The sequence below is a fragment of the Sceloporus occidentalis genome, unplaced genomic scaffold (genome assembly GCF_023333645.1).
Source record: "Sceloporus occidentalis isolate IW3139 unplaced genomic scaffold, rSceOcc1.0.p SCAF_53, whole genome shotgun sequence".
NCBI lineage: Eukaryota > Metazoa > Chordata > Lepidosauria > Squamata > Phrynosomatidae > Sceloporus > Sceloporus occidentalis.
Window position 1 is genome coordinate 4,004,974 of NW_028317033.1, and position 23,751 is coordinate 4,028,724.

General features: G+C 40.7%; 1 protein-coding gene across 1 annotated transcript; it reads right to left on the reverse strand.

Moving 5' to 3' along the window:
• Window positions 1-22,392: 22,392 nt before the first annotated feature.
• LOC149288237 (putative G protein-coupled receptor 148) lies at window positions 22,393-23,430 on the reverse strand. Its single transcript, XM_089491984.1, has one exon. The coding sequence runs from the start codon at window positions 23,428-23,430 to the stop codon at window positions 22,393-22,395; it is 1,038 nt and encodes a 345-aa protein (XP_089348110.1).
• Between the last annotated feature and the right edge of the window lie 321 nt (window positions 23,431-23,751).

Here is a 23,751-nt window from a genome sequence, read left to right on the forward strand (position 1 = left end):
AGCTATTACAGATATAAGGTATATTATTTAAATAACAAATGGGACCCAATGATATGTCTAACCAGTAGCCATATCCGAATTCACATCCTTGATGTCCATTTACTTACAGAGACCACGTGGGAAAAAGAAACAAAAAGAAAACATATTAGTATTTCATTGGACTTTTAACAAGCAAACAAAGCACAAGCTAAAATTAAAATAATAAAAGAATTAAATAATTGTAAGATTATACGGTGATATAAACTCACAAGCTTACAATCTATGTGGAATGGAGTGCAAGGGGTAGTTGAAGATGGGATCAGACGGGTGATATAAGTGATTGAAAGGACTAACACTACAGTAGTTGAATTAGCTGTAGATACCCTTGAAGATACGATGTATGTTTTTCATCACAGGGGTTCTTTTTCTTTGAGGAACCTTCTTGTTTTATTCAGGTCCTCACTTCATTTAATGGTCACCATATACCGTATTGGCTCGGATATAGGCCGCACCCAAATATAGGCCGCACCCTAAAAGGTGCTTTTTTAAAGTAAAAAAGTTTCTGCCCCCCCCGAAATATGCTGCCACTCTGTCCCGAAGATGTACCCCCCCCGAGATATGCTGCCACTCTATCCCCTGAGATATGCTGCTTCTCTGTCCCCAAGATGTCCTCCCCCCACCAGACGTGCCGGTGCAGACTCCACGGGGTCTTGCGGGGCCGACGGGGGACATCTACGTATAACGCGTATTCAACTACCGGTGCCGGCACTTCCGCCGTGGGAAGTACCGGCAAGGAAGATTGTTCGCGCAGACGTTTACTGGCAGCGGCGATGCCAGCATAAACAACCTCCGCTGCCGGCATGTCTGCAAGTCCCAGGCGTCGGGTGCTAGTCCTCGAATATAGGCCGCACCCCCACTTTAAAGACTTAAAGTGGAGGAAAAAAGTGCTGCCTATATTCGGGTCAATACGGTAAATTTATAGTGTAGTAATCCCTCTTAATATTTGGAAATATAAAAACAGGGACTCTTGTCTTGTCTAATGTATACAGAGTCTTGGTGTTAGATGTCCTGCAAAGCTTTCCTGTTAGGCAACCAGAGATTCCCACGGTCATAAAAAAATATACATTTATTATAAAATATTCAAATAAATAAAATCCACTTAAATTTAAATTCAAGTTAATCTGTAAAGGTACTCCGTTTAAATCATTACAATTATCATTAATTAAAAAATGACTTCATGTAAATGTAAATATGTAAAAATGTGCAAATAAAGCAGCCTTTCAATAAAAAAATGCACAAATGGGGATAACATTCACTTCAAAATTGTAGGATTATAAAAGAGTTTCAAAGTGAACAATTTATTTAACTGTATCCTATCCTGCAGAGACAAAAATATAAAGGTGGTAAAGAAAAGAGAGAAAAGAAAACAAAATCAGTTCATACGAAATGGAACAGATCAAAGTTCATACCATGCAGGGCTATTGTTTTTATTCTGTGCACCCACTTCATTTCTTAATGAAATTCTCACTCTTCCATGCTTCTACATTCGATAAGTGGGGTTATCTTAATTTTCTCTCCTTTCATGTAATGTCTACTTTTTTCCCTTTATCTTTCTTAGCCCTACACAACTGACAGTCCCTACAATGAAAACTAAGTCATTGGATAAGGAAATGTTTCAGGGTTTCCTCCCTAATATGATTTTTGACCAGACTCATGCCTTTTACTTTCCTCCATATATTATCTTTGTCTGTCAGGATCTCTTTTAACATATTATCTTTTAAAAGTAGATGCTAGTGATTGTTGATTATCATTTTTCATGTTTCTGGCTGCCATCAGAGTTTAAAATTAATGGAGGAGCTGTCATTTGGGCTTTCTTCTTTAGTCAGTAGCGTCTCCATATCTCCTGCCCTTTATTTATTCAAAAAGTCTACTACTGAGTATTTTTCATAACCCTTCTCTAAAAATGGATTCCTTATCTCGCCTGCCTGTTAGTCGGATTGCGTCAGATCAATGCGGTTTCTCCTCATCCATAAAAATTGACTTTTAGGTGCCTTCTTCAGCCACGTGGTGAAGTGACAGCTATAATAACAACTGATATAACTGTTTACATCCACTGATTTCAACTACATGGTTGCTTTTATCAAGGGAATCTACCTGTTTTAACACTATAATTCATTGCTAATTTTATCCCCCTTTGATTGCCATGTAACTATAATAAAAACAAACCTTCTAATTGTGTTGTAGGGCCATCCTATATAAAAAGTAAGCCATCTACATAGTGTTTATAGGTGGCAAGGTGTGCCCTTTAGCCATTCTCTCCCAGGGTTGGGAATGAAAAGCAGCTCTGGAAATATTTGGACACCAGCCCAGTTTATTGCGTGGTTGAGCTCATGTTCCCACATACCATAAACCACAGGGCCCTGGTGTGAAAATTGTCCCAGGGCAACCCAACTTCACAAGCAACATGTCCCACTGTGCTACTCTTGCCCCCAAACAGCTTGTCTGTGCCACCTTTGCACCCAAACAGCTTGCCTGTGCCATAGGTTCCCCCAAAAATGTCTGTGCAATCTTTGCTCTGCAATGTCTGTGCCATCTCTGTCTCTAAACAGCATGTATGTGCCCCCAAGTAGCCTGCCTGTGTCACTTTTGACCCTTGAACTGCCTGCCTGTGTTACCTCTGCCCACTAAACTGCACACCTTTGACACCTCTGTCACCTAAACAGCCTGCCTGCACCACCTCTTCCCCTCAAAACAGACTGTTTGTGCCATCTTTGCCCTTTAAACAGCCTGCTTGTGCTACCTCTGTCACTTTAACAGCCTGTCTGTGCCACCTCTGCCCCCTAACAGCCTGCCTGTCCTTCTTCTTCCCCCAAATACTTACACATTAATTCATTTACTCACCCACTCATTCAACCTCCTATACCCCCTTAAACTCTGCAGCCATAACCCAGTGGGAACTTCCCTCAAAATGGCATCACTTGCAGTGACGTCCTCTCATCGATCTTCCAATTGGGGGAGAGGACGTCACCTAAGGTGCTGTCATTTTGCCCTGTGATGTCTTCTCCCCAATCCTCGATTCGTCATCATTTTTCCCCTCAGTTCAAGTGAGGGCAAAATGACTGTGTGAACTGAGAGCAATATGGCCATTGACATCCTCTCTCCTGATTGGAGGATTGGGGAGATGATGTCATGGGAGGCACCACTATATTGTCCTGAGTTCATGTTAGGGCAAAATTGCAGTGTTTTCGGTGATGCCCTCTCCCCTGGTTGGAGATGCAGACGAATATAGAACAGAAGAGAGAAGATAAAAGATGAAGAAGAAGATGTGGAAGTGATCGGCAGAAGTGAAAGTGGTTGGCAGAGAAGCTAGAAAAACATTTCGAGAGCATGAGAGAGAAAGTGCACATGGGGCCTGGGCAATTAATTTGTTTCCTGAATTAAAAATGCCCCCGTATTTTCAGCCAAACCAAATTATTTTGGGCCCATTTGCATAATTTTTCTAATCATGCATAGTGTACTGCGCTAATGTACTAGGCTAATGGCATGATTTAATGTGGACATGGTTCTTCAGGTGAAGATGGTTTGAAGTTAAATATAAGGAATTCAGAATATAGCAGAGACAGCGATGACCCAATACATTGGGCTTGGTTAATAGGTTGGTAATGGAGGATTTAGACATTGGGATGGATTTGGAAGGAGGGGAAATTGTTAGTTGTGTTTTGGAGGGATTGGGTTATTGAGTCAGGATTGGGTTATTGAGGCAGAGAATCTATCTATATAATAAACAATATATGTTCTGCTATCTTCCTGCACATATTTTCTCTATCTTATGTATATGTTCTGGCTATTGTTTCTGTGTTGCTAGACAACAATGTTTAAACAATGATTTCTGTTATGAATCTGCGACATCTCCTCTACAAGAGTTAGATTACTGCTTTCCCTTCTGTAGATTGGTAATTAACCTATATACCCAAAATAAATTGTACTGTGCAAAAACAAGCATCATATTTTATTGCAGAAATTCAACATTGTATATTATATACTGTATATGACTGTAATGTCAAACTGACATTTCCTAAAGCATATTAGAGGCTATTTCGCATTTTCAGCCCAGTCTTTCTTCCCGCATGTGAATCGGTAAATTCACTGGTTTTTTTGCTGTCCACTGGACAGAACTAGATCACGGACAGAAACGCCTTACAGTGAAGGCTTCATACTGAGCAGTATTTAAAGAGATTTGAATGCCTGAATGGATGTTAAGAGTTTCCCCTCCTGGAGCAGGGAAAATATCTTTGCACAGAACCACAAGTTTTTCCTCAGTGGTAAGTACTTTGTTTTATTTTATTCAGTCTTGACTCTCAGCTTTCCAAACCAGACCCAAATATCTTGCTAAGGCAAAGAGGGTTAGAAGCCACAATGCCTGAAGAGCATGGTCTTTGACTTGACCTTTGCCGAAGTTCCTGCATGTATGGAATATTATACAACAGATGAAAAGCAAATGTGTCCTTAGGTCGCTATGCAGTTAAGGTGGGACACCAGTTCTTTAAGTCACATCTCTTGACTTTCTGTTTGTACATGCTTGTGATCATACCCTCACTCAGAGTAGGAGACCATCGCCTCCGGGCCAATGAGGTCCCACAGAGTTAAATCCAATTCTTTTTTTAAGAGCTCTTCAGTACAGGATAAGAACAGCTCTACCTCAGTCGAGTGAACTTTGAACACTACCTAGCCAATGTTTCTGCATGCTTATGGTAACAAAAGCTTTTCATTTTTCAGAATATAGCTGTTGAGTCCTACCTGGTTTGTAGCAAGGAGAGTTGGGAACACTTATTTATAAGGTAGTGCAGATGAGTCAAATGCTTCATACAGACAATGTCGTTTCAAAAGCTTTAAAACAATTGTGTATTATTTTTTACAACTTACACATTTATGAAGAGAAAAACTAAAAGTAAAAAACACAAGGTAAGTGGGAATCTTGCTTTACTTCTCATCATTCCTGGTAGATAATATATAATCTATTTCTCTATTGAAATTGACACTGAGATACCCAAATTGAAGAGGCGCAATTGACTTAACCCATCACAGTAAGTAGAAATGGGGTCATTGATGATCCACATCATCAATGAAGGTAAGCTGAGGTGTCTGGTAGATGATAAGTGTGTTCACAGGCTGGGGTCAGTAACAGGAATTACAGAAACCGAGGACAACAGCCAGAGATACAAGGTGGAGCAGGACGTGGTCTCAGTACAGCTTTCAACCATCGTTTTCGGGGTGATCCCGAATAAGCGGAAGCGATCACGGGTTACCGATAGATAGCTCGGGGTCCTGAGGATATCCTGTCAAATCGCAGGGACCCTGAGTGGCAGCAGTTCAAAGTTCCGCTAGGACGAGACGCGAGATAGACGGGCGGTTCCATAACCGCGCCGGCTAACCCCCGCTCTCCTGGAAGTCCCGTCGGCGGGGAATGTACAGGCGGCTCCTCCCCGGACCACCCCAGGTTGGCATCCCCACCACCATATGATAGTGCTGTGGTCAGGCCGATGGTGTCCGGGCTATAGGGACACCATACAGGGATGGTGTCCGGGCTATACAAGTCTGGAGGCAGGACATGTGGCTGATGGAAAGGGTAGCACACAAGAGCACACAATGATTACAACATATACTGGGAAATGCAGGTATCACAAACAACAGTATATATGGATTGTTATGTTAGAATGAATGTGTTTCAAGTACTAACTGAACGACTTAATGAAACACAAGTAACCAGGGGCAGTCTTCCCAGGGTACTGCATGAATGTGGGCTATAACCATATTAGTCAACGAATTGAGTCAACAAACCGTTATCTGCTGATAACCAATTCATTACATATTGAAAAAGCACAGGGAAAATGATTTTCCATAAGGTAGTGCAGATGAGTCCAATGCTTCATACAGACAATATCGTTTCAAAAGCTTTAAAATAATTGAGTATTATTTTTTACTACTTAAACATTTATGAAGAGAAAAACTAAAAGTAAAAACCACAAGGTAAGTGGGATTCTTGCTTTACTTCTCATCATTGCTGGTAGATAATATATAATCTATTTCTCTAGATAAAAATCTATGTAGAATTTAAAGCAAGGAAAAACAACATCTTATTAGCTGAATGTTCTCACAATGTTTGATTTTGTGTGCATACATGTTTATATATATATATATATATATATATATATATATATATATATATATATATATATATATATACATACATACATATACAAATACTGTATCTCACATTAGTATGATTTGTATGTTATTCTTTTTTAACCTTACAGAATTTTTTTTATATTAATTCTTATTGTCCTTGATTGAACTGTGTCCAAATCAACATATGGAATTGATCGGATTATGGTACATGCACTCAGTTAGAGAGTTAAGGAGCTCAGATCAAAGTTTAATCTCATGTTAAACACTACGGATCATTGATAACTAACGCTGTTTTGCTTTGTCAGAGCTCAGTTTACTGTTAATTCTATATGATGGTTATTTGCTATACTGAATGCTAATATTTACGTGGGGGGATCTGCATCATAGAAACAAAGATTATTTTTCAAACCTCATTGCTGCAAGTTTAAAAATAATTCACTAAAGAGATCTTGACTTAAGTTAAGATTGGTATAAAATCATTATGCATCTATCCAAAGGTTATATATCTGTCAAGGTAAGAAGAGGTTTTGATTAAATCTAGTTTCATCGTACAGAAACCTAAAGTCACCATTGATTAATTTTTTTAAAAAAAGCTTTGACTTTAGGGTGAGTTGAAACATGTAAGTCAATGGCCTCATTTTTTAAGGAAGGTCCTAACTGAGATGAAGGTCAAGAAGTCTCATTGAATTAACTATGCATTATGCAGGGCCATTTCAGCCCTTCTTGAAGTATATAAACACAGCTGGGTTGGCTCTTTTATTGCCTAATGAGGCCTGTAAGACAGAATGGCCAAAACACCTATGTTCCAGTCATTGATCCCACACAGGGACACAATTTAGTTGTGGAATTCAACATTAGCAAGGATGGACACAAATCACCCATGTGGGAGTAGGCAAGGGGACAGGTCCTCAGACATAGTACCAAAGGATAAACCAAAAGCATAGTCAAACACTATCAATACCAAACATCGGATCAAATAGCAAGCTCAACAGACAAAATGCCACTGAGCCAGGAACAAAGGCCAGAGCAGGCTTATAGCTGAACAGATGACAGGGGCAGGTTATCAGCAATCAGTTCCTGCTGGTGGAAGTACCCTGCGGGCAGTCAGCTACTCAGGTGAGAGGGCAAGAACTGCAACAAATGGGTCAGATGCATGTCTTGTCAAACATCAGGCAAAACAGGGAAATATGCAGATGTGAGATCCTACATTCAAGCCTTGAGTCAGGCAAGACTCCAATGAACAGTAAGTGGGGCTAACAATTACTGGTATTCTCAATATAAAGCTATTCCATTACTGTATACATTAACTGTAACATATCTTGTTTGTTTGATAGCAGTGATATTGCTATGAATGGTAGCATTGATATTCTGAAAGCTTTAAAAGTGTTAGGCCCTCTTATCTATGCCACCAGCACTAGTCATGGTATTACAATGGTGTCCCTGGAATTTTGCCCACATCATCAATGCTCTACAGAGCCTTTCAAATTAGTAACATATATTTTGCTTTGTTTGTAACCTATATTTAATCTAGAATCTCTAAGGTGACAATTATTAGGAAAGGTTCTTCAATTTCAAATGGCAATTGCCAGCTTTGGAACAATTCACTAGCATGCAGACATACATATATTATGTGTATGAAAGTGTATGCATTTGTTTATGGGAAAGATTGCATTTTTTTGACTTGGACAATCACACTGGCATGACTTTTGGTCAATCCTAAAAAATATAGACCTTAGATATACCTGTTCATTAAGACACAAATATATTTTCAGATACCACAAAATGTGAGATGGTAGTACTAAAAAGATATGTTCATTATATTGCCCCACTCCTATGATGTATTACACTCCCCACAAGGCCACCAGGTACAGTGATCTTGGGTCATTGACCACTTCTTCAGACACTGGCTTCTGAGTCACTAAAATCAGTGCTATTGTTGACTGCAAGCATTTAATGAAAACATTGTAGAAAAGACATATGTGTCTAAGTTGTTGCAGGATAAGGTTACTTTGTAAAAAGTGTAAATACAAGAGGCTGGCTAGGGTTTCCATATTTCTCAGAACTGCTACATGTACTTCCACAGCCATGGTCCGCACCTTGCATAAATGATGTACAATTAGGATATATATTTCATTAGCCAACATACAAAATGTTGGTTTAATATCTTCTTCACAATATTATCATTATAGTTTAAATCTTCATTGCTAAAGGACATTTGTGCCTGTAGTGTGTCCATGTGATCTTAGGATAAAAGCATCTGGGACACTCAAGCTTTAAACATAATTTCTTATTAACAATATCAATTCTGCTTCTACAGACCACTCATCAAAATGGAAAGACCCCCAATGTAGCATGCTTTAGAATCTTGTAGAGATGCTTTCTACATAAGATAAGCAACCATTTCACCAATGGAGCACTAACCAGTTAAGTGAAAATGCTTGTGGACATCATCAACTGCTCAAATCAACCAACTGTGCTGCCATCAACGAATACTTCAGGCAATGACACAGGGCAAGGAAATGTTCAATGTTTTCCTTCTACCGCCTCAGACCTTTGGATGTTTTTAATCCCTTCAGCCTTATGCAGCATTGCCACCGTGTTGATGAACCCACCAATTCTATTGACTATTTTATTGAAACACAACCTAAGGAAAGAAACAAGGTACCAGCTTCTTGCTAACGTGATGATCTCAGACCTCATCTTTCTCCTGTTCAACACAGTAATTTCCACATGTAATGTTATCCGCTGGTATATACACCGGATAACATGTTTCACAATAATTGTCTTTTCATTTGCAGCCTATTCTAGCTGCGTTCTGACCTTTACTGCAATGGTGATAGACACATATATTGCTATTTGCTTTCCACTTCATTATCATGTTCTCCTATCTTTGTCGAGGACGAGGAAGGTGCTGTTGGCAATATGGACGTTTTCCTTTATTTTTCCCTTGGCTGCATTTTTACTAAGTGAGACGTTTGATGGGAACCCACTTAAGAAACAAAATATGTGTCTTATGTTGTATTATGGTCCAGATGAGAGGAAAAATTATCTGGTTACGGTTGTATGTGCCTTGGCTTTATTCTTCTTGGTCCTCTGTTCTATCATGATTACCTATTTTTACATAAAGGTATACCAAATGACTAAGGAATCTGGGATTTGGGTGAGCCGGTTTTCAAGAGCCAAAGTTACTTTATTGACGCATTCTATTTTGCTCTGCCTGTATATTGTACCTGCCTGTGTTCTGTCTGCAGAAATCATGATGTTTAAGAACAATGTGATTGCAATAGAGGTGAGAATGTGGATGTCGGCTTTCAACAATGCTGTCATAATGATGATGCCAAGAGCGCTGTCCCCCTTATTGTATGGACTACGATACAGAGAAATATCGGCCTCGCTCAGACTTTGGCTTGCTCGCAATAAAGTCAGCTACCTTTCCACAGAGTTCTGTAGATCATAAATTCACTTACATAAAGGGTTGAAACATGTTAACCTTTTTATGATGTTAAGCTAAAACAATGAATAAAACAGCATTTCCTGTTGACTTTTTGGGGATTTTCTTACAATTGTGCATTGTATTAAATTATTGAAAGTAATATGATGGTGGAAAACCATTATCTGATAAATACGAACTGTCTTTATCACAGCTTTTAGTACATATAATTTGTGCTTTGTGTTTGCCAATCATTGTGACTGTGGGAGATATTTAGTTTGTAATTTTAGCTCAGAGTAGCTAAGGTCTCTGGCATTGGGTGCCACACTAGCATTATTAATTCATCTGTAATTATCTCCCTTCTCCTTCATCACCCTTAAAGTTTGGTGCTATTTTAAAGAAAAAATACACATTAGTGGAATGGTAAAAAAAAAATATTTTACCTAATGAACAGGAATACATATATTTTAACATTTTTGGTATCTATTATACAGTTAGTCCTGCTTTTGACGGCATATGTTATATACAGACATTTGGAAAACAAACAGCCATTTTAAGGTCCCCCCTTAATTCATAATGCACCTTACTTATAGATGTGCCACTCTGCCCCCAAATATGCCTTATATCCCCACATATGCCACTCTGCTCCCCAGATATGCTTTATGCCCCCTGATATGCCACTCTGTCCCACCCCAGACTTACCAATGCCTCCCTAGACTTGCCCATCTGTGCAATGCGCATAGACAACCTCTGCTGCTGCCCGCGCTTTCTGATGGGGTTTCTATGACAGAGCGCTAGAAGGTCATGTCACGCCAGCGCTCCTCCATCGCATAGACGTCCACTGGCTGCCAGAGAGGAGGAACCAGGTCCCCTACAGCATTGTGGGGGGTATCTGGATCCTAACCCTGCTGCTTGCCCGAAGCAGGGCTAAATGAAGAGGAAAAAAAAACCTGCCCGGGCCCGGAACTGCTTGTCGGGCAATACCAATTTGTGCATCCCTGCGCTAAACCCCGATTATAGGCTGCACCCCCACTTTAAACATTTAAAGTGGGGGTAAAAAGTGTGGCCTATAATTGGACCAATACGGTAATAACAATCAACAGCTTAACAAAGGGCAGAGATAACACAGAGGAATAATCGTGCGAACCGTGATGAACTAGAAGTTATGATGACTTCTGGCATGGGATACAGATATGGTGGGTTTCAAATACATGTACATTGCTCATTTTGATCTGCAAACGTTAATACGTGGGTTAATTGGCAAATGTTCTTTAAAACTTTTCAGGATTTTGGACAGAATATCTCCCGTACTTAATATGAACTTTTACTGAAGTAAGCAAAACACTTATTTAAGTCGCTGGCAAACTAAACCTGTTCTGGTTTACTGTACTGTTTGGATACCTGTTGTCCATATTAGAACCTGCCAGTGGCGTCGGCAGGGGGGGGCCAGAGGGGGCCATGGCCCCCCTACATCATGCTGTGCCCCCCCGTGTGCCCCCCCAATTGAAACGCCGTCTTTTTTTTTTTTTTTTTAATAGACGCGGAGGAGAGAGAGAGGCGCCGAACGGTCGCTGAGGAATAAGTTTTCAGAAACCGTTCGGCGCCTCTCACGCTTCTCCGCGAGGCCTCTGCCTTGGTCGCAGTGCCAGCATTTCAAGTTGAGCGCCGGTATATGATGTCATATCCGGCGCTCAACAGTGAAGCCGCGCACACTGCGGCAGAACCAGGGAGACAGGGACTTCGCGATCGCACCGCTGGACTTCTACAACCCCAAGGTAAGTGAACTTCGAAGGGGGGAGAGGGTAGAAAGTTAGGAGGGGGTTAGAGAGTAAGAAGAGGTAGATTGGGAGGGAGAGGGGATAGATAGGATAGATTGGGAGGGAGAGGGGATAGATAGGATAGATTGGGAGGGAGAGGGGAGAGATAGGATTGATTGGGAGGGAGAGGGGAGAGATAGGATTGATTGGGAGGGAGAGGGGGTAGATAGTATAGATTGGGAGGGAGAGGGGGTAGATAGGATAGATTGGGAAGGAGAGGGGTAGATAGGATAGATTGGGAAGGAGAGGGGGTAGATAGGATAGATTGGGAGGGAGAAGGGGTAGATAGGATAGATTGGGAGGGAGAGGGGGTAGCTAGGATAGATTGGGAGGGAGAGGTGGTAGGGAGGGAGGGAGAGGGGTTAGATAGGGTAGGGAGGGAGAGGGGTTAGATAGGGTAGGGATGGAGAGGAGTTAGATAGGGTAGATAGGATAGATTCGGAGGGAGAGGGGGTAGATAGGATAGATAGGGAGGGAGAGGGGGTATATAGGGTAGATAGGGAGGGAGAGGGGGGTAGATAAGGAGGGAGAGGCGGTAGGGAGGGAGGGAGAGAGAGGGGTTAGATAGGGTAGATAGCGAGGGAGAGGGGGTAGATAGGAGGGTGGCAAGAATATTGAAATAAAGAGTCAGAATGAGAGAGAGAATGAATGGATTAATGTGTGGATGCATTAATGAATATGTGTAAATAATTTGTGTGAAAGAATAAATACTTGTGTGAATTAGTGAGTGACTGTAAAGGTGTTTGTGAATCATAGGTGTATTATTGATTTGTCAAAAAAGCAAAGATTGTATAAGCAGGGTGTTTAGGCAATGGGGACAAAGATGGCACAGATAGTGTGTTTATGGGGCAAACATGGCGTACGTTCAGCTGTTTGGGGACAATGTTGACTCATGCTGGGCTGTTTGGCGACAAAGATGGCATGTCCTATGTACGTGTAATTTGGGTGCTGGTCAGGTTCTATGTGGGCAATGTGGACTCCAGGGTTGGCTTTGGGGTGTGTGACCAGTGATCTATGCCTGTAATTTAGGGGGGTTTATCTATACCTTTTAATGCAGAGTTTATATGTAATTTCCAATTGATATATACCTGCAAAGCTGGGTTTTGTGTTATTCTGTTGATCTGTATCGGCTATATTTCCATACATTATTTATGTTTACCTGCAAATATAGGATTTGTATGTCTTATTCAGTTGATCAATACCTGGAGTGCTGTTTCCATGTGTTGTTTATTTGATCTATACCTTCAGTGCTGAGTATACATGTGATTTCCAGTTGGTATATACCTGCAATGCTGGGTTTGTGTGTTCTGTTGGTTTATACCTGCAATGCTATGTTTCCATACATTATTTATGTACCCCTGCAAATACAAGTTTTTTTTTATCTCATTCATTTGCATGTGCTGTTTCCATGTGTTGTTTATTTGATCTAGACCTGAACTACAGGGTGTAAGTAAAAGAGCGGTATGGTTTAGTGAATGAGGGGACAAAGGGACTCTGGGGATGATTACAGGGGAGAGGACCTCTCAATGTCACGGTGCAGTCAGAAGTACTGACTCTCACGGTCTTCCTCTGATCTGCAGTCAGTGTGGCAAATATATTTTTTTGGGTGTGGTAGCGGAGGGAGTGATTGCATGCAAGGAAGCGTTGCTTGGGTAGGGTCCAATTTTTTCACCATAAAATATATTGGCAGCAGGTTCTAATATTTATTTATATATTGACAGCAGTGTTTAATATTTATATATATTGGCAGCAGCGTCTAATATTAATATATATAGGAAGCACGGTGTAATATTTCTATATATTGGCAGCAGGGTCTAATATTTATATATATTGTCAGCAGGGGCTAATATTAAAGAATGAAAAATAACTGCCATATTTCAATCACGGTCTTTACTATTATGTAGTTAAAAATGCACGTCTAACGTGTGTATGTATATATATATATAGTGTATATGTGCCGTTTTATAATTGGCCCCCCTACTTTGGTCCCTGGCCCCCCATGTGCCCCCCTAAATATGAAAGCTGGAGACGCCACTGGAACCTGCTAAAATATGTTTTTAAGTTATTGCATATATCTTTTGCTGAAGAAAATACTAAGAAGAATGCAGAGTACCAGCTAATATATGATTTTCAATCACTATTTTAACCTACTATTTTTAGCAAAAGATAAGATACACCTTTTATGATGCAAAACACTAATGTCATCTGCAAAGGAGCATAGTTTACTCTGCTTCTTCTAGGATACAGCACTAGTACGTGCTCCCTAGCACCCTTTGCTGGGCCTTCTACATGGGAAATGCATTTTCTTGACATTTTGGTCGAGACATATGCCAAATGCATCATTCATTTAGATTACATTTTTTTTTAAAGGTCGGGGTATGTCAGAATAAAGAAGATCATGATATCAAATTTCGTTGAAATCTTCATTTGATAAATATTTTTTAATATCATTTTTATATCATATTTTTTAAATCATTTTTTTAAGAATATTTCTTTATCTAATTCTATTAAATCCAATTTCGTTCTTTTTTTAACTCTATTTATTTCAAAACAAATGACATCAAAAACAAATGACATCAATTTTCTACATCCCTTCATCATACAAAATTATTATATATAGTAATTCTGAATAATATAGCATACAAATCAAACTTTACAGGGTGTGTCTGGACTATGGAACAGAGAGTAGAAAGTAGTAGAAAGTAGCCGAAACATGCAGCAGGTTATATGGTGCTCTACTGAATGAGTGGCTTTGCTTGGGGCAAGGACAGGTTTGGTGTAGCTAGGTGTGGGAGGCCAGGACTAGCCACAGACAAAGGCAGGGGTTGCCCTGAGTACCATTAATGAGGTTGGCTAAACACCATATAACTAGTACCTAGTGGCCCTGCGGACATCACTGTCTCATTTATATCAGTGTAAAAAAGTAATGTGACGTAGAAGAGATCTTCATTCATTATGCACACAGATCACTTAGCAGATACTAAATACAAAGACCGGAAAAAACATGTTGCTGAGCAGCAAGATACTTACAGTCAGTAGCGTACCTAGCGGGGGGTGGGGGGGGGGGCGGTCCGCACCGGGTGCCGCTCATCAGGGGGGTGTCAACTTGCCGGCACCCCTCCAGAGACGGACAGTAATGTCAGCTGCTGGAGGAGCAGGCTCTCAAGGGAGCGGTATCGGAGGTCTTTAACAGACCTCCGGCTCCCTCGAGTCATTTTCAGCCGGTTCAAGGATCTCCCTTGAACCCGGCTTAAAATCACTCAAGGGAGCCGGAGGTCTGTTAAAGACCTCCGATACCGCTCCCTTGCGATCCGCGCGGCAACAGCTGCTGTTGTCCTCTGAACCGGAAGAAGACAGAAGAACTGATGAAGAGGAGCGAAGAGGAGGAAAAGGAGCTGTAAGGAGAAAAGAGGAAAGGTAGGAAAGCATTCAGTGACAGTGAGAGTGACAGTGAGAGTGGATTAGTATGTGTGGATTGGTATATGTGGATTGGTATGTGTGGATTGGTATGTGTGGATTGGTAAGTGTGGATTGGTAAATGTGGATTGGTAAGTGTGGATTGGTAAATGTGTGAGAGTGATGGGTGTTATGCTGTAACATGTCAAATGTATTTTTCATTATATAATTATGCTCTAAAGTACATCATAACTCCCATCACTCTATACTGTTCCATACAGTGGCAGAGCTGGGAGATAGAGGCCTTGCACCCCCACCGCAGGACTCCTGAAAGGTAAATGAACTTCAAAGGGGCAGAGGGTAGATAGTTAGGAGGGGGTTGATAGGGAGAAGGGAGTGAGACGGGGGGATAGGGGGTAGATAGGGAGAAGGGAGTGAGAAGGGGTAGATAGTGCAGAAGGGAGTGAGAAGGGGTAGATAGGGCAATCATACTCCTATCATGCCAAGTCTGCGAGTAAATCCTGGAATCTGGGTATGCCTGGGCATGATAGGAATGTGATTGCTGTTAACAATCATATATATATATATATATATATTCATATTGTTATTTAATTGTTTTGTCCTATTTTGGTGTGTTACTTACTTTAAATAAAAGTGTTAGATTTTTTTTATGGTGTGGGGGGGTCATATTCGGTTTCGGCCAGGTAAATGCTGCATTTTCGGTTTCAGTCCAGAATTCGTTTCGGTGCATCCCTACTACTAATGAAGTGGTAGGCCTACACCACATCAATGTTAGGCTTAGTATATAGTGATAGGAGTTATGCTGCACTATTGTCACCACCGTCAATGTGTGCTTCAGTATATAGTGATAGGTGTTATGCTGTACCACCGTCATTGTCTGCCTCAGTATATAGTGGTAGGTGTTATGCTGTACAACCGTCAATGTCTGCCTCAGTATATAGTGATAGGTGTTATACTGTACCACCGTCAATTTCTGCCTCAGTATATAGTGATAGGTGTTATGCTGTACCACCGTCAATTTCTACCTCAGTATATAGTGATAAGTGTTATGCTGTACCACCGTCAATGTCTGCCTCAGTATATAATGATAACAGTAATGCTGTACCAATTTCAGTGTCTGCGCCGGTATATAACGGTAGAAGCTATGCAGTTTTAAAGTGTGTGTGTGTGTGTAGGGGGGGTTGCCACATACAGGATCCGCCCCAGGTGCCAAATACTCTAGGTACGCCCCTGCTTACAGTAACTGCCACTATTGGCATTTGCAGAATATGTTTCATTAACACTGGTTTATATTACTTGTTAAATGGCTGCTATATTTAGATTATCACCTGGTCCTAAACCGTTATGGGTGGGACATGACTAATGGGAAATGACAAAAAGATGTCACAATTATTTACAAATTAAATCTTTAGATTATTTAACCTAAACATGCGAGAGATGTCAGTAAAAGGCAGAAGAGAGGCAGCTAAAAATGAAATCACATGATCAGAACTGCCTTCAGAACTGCCTTCATTCTTCGTGGCATACTTTCTACAAGGTGCTGGAAACATTCCTCAGAGATTTTGGTCCATATGGACATGATGGCATCACGCAGTTGCTGCAGATTTGTTGGCTGCACATCCATGATGTGAATCTCCCGTTCCACCACATCCCGAAGGTGCTCTATTGGCTTGAGATCTGGTGTCTGTGGAGGCCATTGTTGTACAGTGAACTCATTGTCATGTATAAGAAACCAGTTTGAGATTATGTGACCATTGTCACATGGTGCATTATCCTGCAGGAAGTAGCCATCAGAAGATGGGTACACTGTGGTCATAAAAGGATGGACATGGTCAGCAACAATACTCAGGTAGGCTGTTGCGTTTAAACGATGCTCAATTGGTACTAAGGGGCCCAAAGTGTGCCAAGAAAATGTCCCTTACACCATTACACCACCAGCCTGAACCGTTGATACAAGGCAGGATGGATCCATGCTTTCATGTTGTTTATGCCAAAGTCAGACCCTGCCATCTGAATGTTGCAGCTGGAATTGAGACTCATCAGACCAGGCAACGTTCTTCCAGTCTTCCATTGTCCAATTTTGGTGAGCCTGTGAGAATTGAAGCCTCAATTTCCTGTTCTTAGCTGACAGGAGTGGCACTCGGTGTGGTCTTCTGCTGCTGTAGCCCATCTGCTTTAAGGTTTGATGTGTTGTGCGTTCAGAGATTGTATTCTGCATACCTTGATTGTAACGAGTGGTTATTTGAGTTAATGTTGTCTTTCTGTCATATCGAACCAGTCTGCCAATTCATCCACACACTGGATATTGTCCCTTTTCTTCGAAACCATTCACTTAAATCCCCTTTCTTCTCCATTATGATGCTCGATTTACTTTCGGCAAGTTGTCTTGACCACGTCTACAAGCCTAAATGCATTGAGTTGCTGCCATGTGATTGACCATGTGATTGGATGATTACCTATTTGTGTTAACAAGCAATTGAACAGGTGTACCCAATAAAGTGGCCAGTGAGTGTACATCCCCACAATTATATAAGGAAAGTCTAAAGAAAAGATTAAAGGAACTCACTATGTATAATTTGTAGAAAAATAATATAAAGAGAGGTGTGATAAAAAATAATGGAGGTAAGTTCATTTCAAAGGAAGAGAAATGTTAGAACAAGATTTCCCTGACCAACCCTGTTAGTTGAGGTCCATAAATTACTTTTTTAGGCAACTTAAACACGGTCCTCTAGGGCAATAAGGCTCGGAAACACTGATATGCTGAATACTGTGTTATTTATATGCAAATCAAAAACATCCAAATCAAGATTATAAAAGGAAATCCTAGTTCCCAATTGGAGCTCTCTCTGGCTTTACTTCATCTGACCCAGTCTGGCCAGCCTACTCAGCTTCTCACCCGACCCAGCTAAGACAGGCTCTGGAATCACCTCTGTCCCAGTCAGCACACACAGATAAGGCAGGTTTGCCACACTTCGCTAGAGGAGCTTCTTCAGGGCCCCTCTTTGCCCTGGAAGCACAGGGAACTTCCTCTCCCCTCAATAGCCTCCCTCTGGCATATAGGGGGTTAAAAGGCATATCATGGGACAGAGTTGCATATAGGGAGGGTATAAGGCATTTCTGGAGGCAGAGTGGCATAAAGGGGATCAAAAGGCATTTCTGGAGGCAGAGTGGCATAAAGGGGGTTAAAAGGCATTTCTGGAGGCAGAGTGGCATAAAGAGGATTAAAAGGCATATCATGGGGCACTCTGCCTCCAGAAAAGCCTTATGCCCCCCATATAACACTTCCCCCCGACTTACCACTGCTTCTGACTCCCTAGTGGTGGCAGCGGGTGGATGCCGGCGTTCATGAAATTAAAGGGGCTGGCGTGCATGCACCGCGCTGCCCAATGGCCATGCCTCAACAATTCGTCCCACATCTTAAAAGGGGCGGGACGAAGAGCTGAGGCACGGCCAGTGGCTGGAAATGGCTTTCAATCCCGCTCGCAGCCGCTCAGCGGCTGTTTTGAATGTTGGTCTGCTGGCCGCCCGGCCCACGGGGAAATTTCCCGGTATCCCGGTGGGCCAGTCCGGCCCTGGCCTCACCCTTCCTCTGCCCCTGCAAAGCGCGACAGAAGAAGGGATAGGCGGGACAGAAACCCCAAATCGGGACTGTCCCGCCTAAATCGGGACATTTGGGGGCATGAGGTAGGATGTTGTTTTTTCTTGTTGAGGGCAGGGTATACTTGTGTGTGAGGCTAAAGGGGGTCTTGTTCATCAGTAATTTTTTCCAGGACGCATATACATTTCACATGGAAGGTGATATTCTGCAGCAAGTGGGATGGATAACATGTACTGATTCTTTTTGTGTGTTTTGGATTACATATACTGTATGGCAGCACTTTACAATGGCTGGTCAGCAACATTTGAAGTGTATGTGTGTCCTAGAAAAAACCCTTAGCTCCAACATTGTGTTTCACCATCGCTGTGAAGTAGTCGTGCTGTACTTGCAGCATCCTGAAGGTGGCGTAGCCATAAAGCGACTGATTACTGGTGAGGATCAGAACAAGAAGTAGTTCACTATAACAAACTAAATAACACTTTTTACCGTAAGAATTCTTGTTATTGCCTCCAACTTAAGATCTTATGGTTCTTAATAATTTTATTTTACAAGAGGAGCAATTGTCATGTAACATTGAAAGCCATAAGATATAAATTGGAATTTATTCCAGGTAGTAGTACATGCATATGCAACTCGGGGGGGGGGGGGTGGCTAGCTGAGAAAACATACCTGTGTCACTGGGTATGTTAGTGTGTCTGTGTTTGAGTATGTAAGTGTGTGTCTGATTATGTGTGTGTATGTGTCTGGTTACTGTCGCTGAATATGTTAGTGTGTGCCTGGATATGTTAGTGTGTATGTGGGACTGGCTATGTTAGTGAGTGTCTGCTTATGTGTGTGTCTGGGTATGTTAATGTGTGTGTGTGTAGGAATGTTAGTGTGTGTTTGTTAGTGTGGGTGTATGTGGATATGTTACTGTGTGTGTAAGGGTATCTATGTGTCTGAGTATGTTAGTGTGCGTGGATATGTTATTGCGTGTGACTCTGTGTGTCAGTATGCTAGTGTGTCTGGCTGTATGTGTGTTAGTATTAAGTATCTGGCTATGTTAGTGTGAGTGTCTGGGTGGATGTTTTACTGTTTTACTATATTTCTGTGTGCGTGTGTTAGTGTGTGTGTGCAGGAGTGTGTTAATGTTGGCGTCTGTGTGTCTGGATATGTTAGTGTGTGTCTATGTGCATATGCAGCCATTATGCACATGCTGTATGCACCTTTTGCATACACTAAGGATTTTAACTCATTTGTAAGTGTCATCTTTTTTAAACTGTGAAAACCTACATATGTCTTCGCACAATTACAGATAATTAGCATAATAAAAGATGGCTGCAGCCTTCTGTTACATAGCAACAGCTACCAGTGGACCAATGAATCAGTAAAGCCCCGCCTCCTAAATGCAGGAATTAACTGCAGCCACACCACACACGGCCACACACAAATACCACAAATTAACACACACTCTGACATAGACCAGCAACACACACGTCCACCCTACTTACCGTGTGCGGAGCCCTGTCCTCAAACCATGAGTACAACAACCCCAGGGAGGTTAAAAGTGTAACAAAAACTTAAAAAATCTTTTTACTAATTTCGTTGTGGGGCATGAGTGGAGCATTAGGAGAAAAGGTTGGGCCTCTTACTCCACTCCATATATTTTTGGCAGTTGTAGGTATAATAATCCAGTCCAGTATTGGCTTAATTCTCATGCTGTCCTAATTTATGAGACAGGCTGAATAACAAGAGGCAGACTTGTCCAAAAAACATCCAAAAATGAAGAGCTTTCCTTTCTTGGACGAACGAGCCGCGGAGCTGGCTGTGTGTTGAGAAGACTTTGTTAAAACAAACAGGATTAGTCATCCCAATTGTAGTCAGGATTTTAAAACTGTTTAGTTGGTGCTCAAAAGAGCTAGGATTTTGTTTTCTGATTAGTTTTCATTTAACCTGTATGTTTGCTGCAATATGAAGCTCACAAACTTTATACTTATTGAAATCTGCTGTATGGCGTCTGTTTAAACCCCAAAAAGACTGTGTGGTAAACAATCACCCTGGACAAGAAGAAAGTGTTTTGTCACAATATATATAAATATATTAGACTGAGTAATGTAATCTGATTACTGGTAACATGGAATATTTGAAAAAGTTTGATACCATTTAAAGACAATAGGTGTTAATGCATACAGAGTGATTCTGGTGAAAAATGGTCCAATTTCCATAGCAACCAGAGAAATGTTACAATAGACTATTCCATTTATACTGCATTGCCCTGCAATTTACATGGTACTGCCTGTATGTGGTGTGTTTGAATCATCATTACTAGGGGACAATGTATTGGTTGTAATAAGACATCTCACGGTTCAGATCATGATGTTCATCTTTTATTTATATATGGCACCAACATATTACGCAACGCTTCTTACAATGTATATATGCAAACTAGAATTAAGAGACTAAGACAAATCGGTACATTAGGTAAAGATTGCCCTGCTCACAATCTTTCAATTTAGAAGAGTTTAGGCTTGACTATGCAAGAAAATAGACACTGTTAGATGATATTGCTATTTTTCCAGATTTACAGATTCTAGTAACAATATAAAACTGTTAAAAAGCTGTAGATCTGTAGTAAGGTGATATATTTTGATATATATATATATATATATATATATATATATATATATATATATATTGTGACACAATAACCCTTCACTTTGGTACTCTGTCCGGGAATCTTCACTCACACACAGTCTACCAGGCTGCAGAGACGGCTCAGACACGAGGAGGGTAAAAATAAAAGGCTGGGCCTGTTTTATTTTATCACCACAGGCATTACAGAAAATAAAGAAATAAATCAAAACAGAAATCCTTGCTCTTGTGAGCACTAACTAATACAGGGTTCTCCAAACTAACTGCAGTTGGACGGCTTATCCGTTCCAACTAAACAAAATAATAAAATTGTATGTAATATTGGCAGCACTCAGTATTTTGGCAGCTCTCTCCCCCTCTCTCTCAGGGAGCCAAATGATCTCTGCCTCTCCCATTAATTAGTGGAAACAGGTGAGTGCTTAGGAGAGTATCCAGGAATCTCCGGACTGCATTCCCACCTCCTGGTCTTCGGCTGCTCACAAAATGTGGAGTGGAGCACTGGCCCGCCCTACTCTCCAAGTGCTCCACCCCGGGGACCCAAAATACACAAATAACAGACATCAATAATTCCATTATTAACAAGACATCTCCCTGGGGCTAGTAGAAACTATTGTGGGTAACCACCCTGCAAAATATAAGGGGATATATACATTCCCTCCATTATCATCCCCAGCTTTCTGTCACAATATATATATATAGGATTTGCTTAACCATGTACAGTATTTTGCTATTTGTTTTCACATATCTGTCGAGTATATCACATAATCGAATCGAATTGAATAATACAGCATAACGAAACATTTTGTTTATTATTTAGTGAAAGAAAGAAATGTCAAACCATAAATATACATTGAAGCAGTAAATGTAAATATAGGTAGAATAATCGAAAGATCTGTGCAAAATCAAAATAAGGCAAGACAGCAAAAAGTTTCAGGTTTGTCTTTTTTCCTCTTCATACCATAAATGTGTTTGCTTTTTCTACATGTCCTATATTTATCCAAGAATACAATCAGATTGAATGTTTATAAGGGTAAATCTACTCTAAATCCACCAAAATGCCCCTTTATTAACAAAAATGGCTTATGAAGTCACAATTTTCAGACCCTATTTCAGTATTTCAGCCTTGAAGATGTATCAAGCATATGACATTCATTGTATATATATATCTATATATATATCTCTATATATATAAAATATCATAATTAGGAACATTCTCATTAGCTTGCATGATCATTGGAATATTGCAGTTTTTCTATTCGTTTCTGGTTTTCTGCGGAAGAGGATTCATAAATACAGTGTAGATACCATCTTTACTCTCGAATATGTTGTATTATCTAAATATACCTGTTAGCTGGTGCAACTAAACTATGTCGTTTAAATTTACAAAACAGCTTGAGTGATTTATATATTTCTCTGTATCTGAAACCATACAAGTATGGGGAGACTCCTTTTGGTAAAACAATCAAAACATTGCAGATTATAAATGTTAACAATAATCCTGTTCTAAAACTGATCCTATTATTAATATATAACAATGATTCTGCTAGTAGAAGCAAAAGTGGGAAAAGGTAAAAACCCAGTATGATGTGATGCATCATAAAAGTGACTGTAGCTCTGGAGGAGACACCTTTAAAGATTCCAGTTCCTCTTGTTTTAAAACAGAGAACAATGTAGAAGCAAAGTATCAGCACAAAGGACAGAAGGAAAGATGTAATAAAGAGAATATGAAATAGTCTAATGGTTTCATCCGCGTGTAATGTCATTACCAAAATTAGAGGCAAGGAACAAACATCAGGTTGGCAGGGTCCAGGATGCTGGGTAAAGTACAAGACCAAAAATAATACTGCTGGGAAGAAGCAAGAGGAAAACCACAATAGCATAATGAGCTTTTTAGTTCTTGGTGGAGGGAGCAGCAAAAAATAGTGCAGTGGCCACAGAATAGCCAGATACGTATCTACAACCATTCCGGCAGCAGTGAGGACTCCTCCACAGTAGGTAACAGCCAAGGAAAAGAGGAGAAAGGCACAGGCAAGTTTGGGTATCTTCAGGCTCATCACATTACAAATGCAAGTGGCGGTGTAAAGAAGAAGGTATATTAGGTCACAAATCAAAGCATTGGCCAGGAGTAAGAACCTTGTCTCTTGGCGTATGCTGAAGTTGGAAAAAATGGCAAACAAAATGGAGGGTGTCACAAAAAAGGCAGCAACAAAACAGGCAGTGGTAGGAATGAGAAGCATTTCAATTTTCAGATGAACTGGGAAAATAATCCAATCTTGAAGGGAAGAGGGGGAAGGGTTTCCCACCATCTCAGAGTAGTTGGAGTAACCATCTCTTTGTGACATCAATGAAATGCTGCAGTCAGACATATTCATGTCACTTCTGGACATCCAGATTGTTCAAAGAGGGCAGATGGAAATATTAAGTACTTCAAAAATCTATTTCACAAAACAGACCATCCATGAAAATAGTTCCTTTTAATCAAAACATGCCTGAAAGTTGTATAAAATCACATCAAGTCTCAAGGACAAAAGTTTTTGTGGTTTATCGGAGGCAAAGTCTGCTAGATTCATCCTACTGCTATAACAAAGAAACAGATGGAGTGTGTGCTCAACCAAGCGGATCATCAAGTGTATATTTAACTAGAGATGTGTGCTAAGCCATAAACATCATCATGGACCAAGTTATTGCAGCTG

Coding starts and splice junctions, on each gene's coding strand:
- LOC149288237 (XM_089491984.1), bottom strand. CDS start 23,430: ATGAATATGTCTGACTGCAGCATTTCATTGATGTCACAAAGAGATGGT.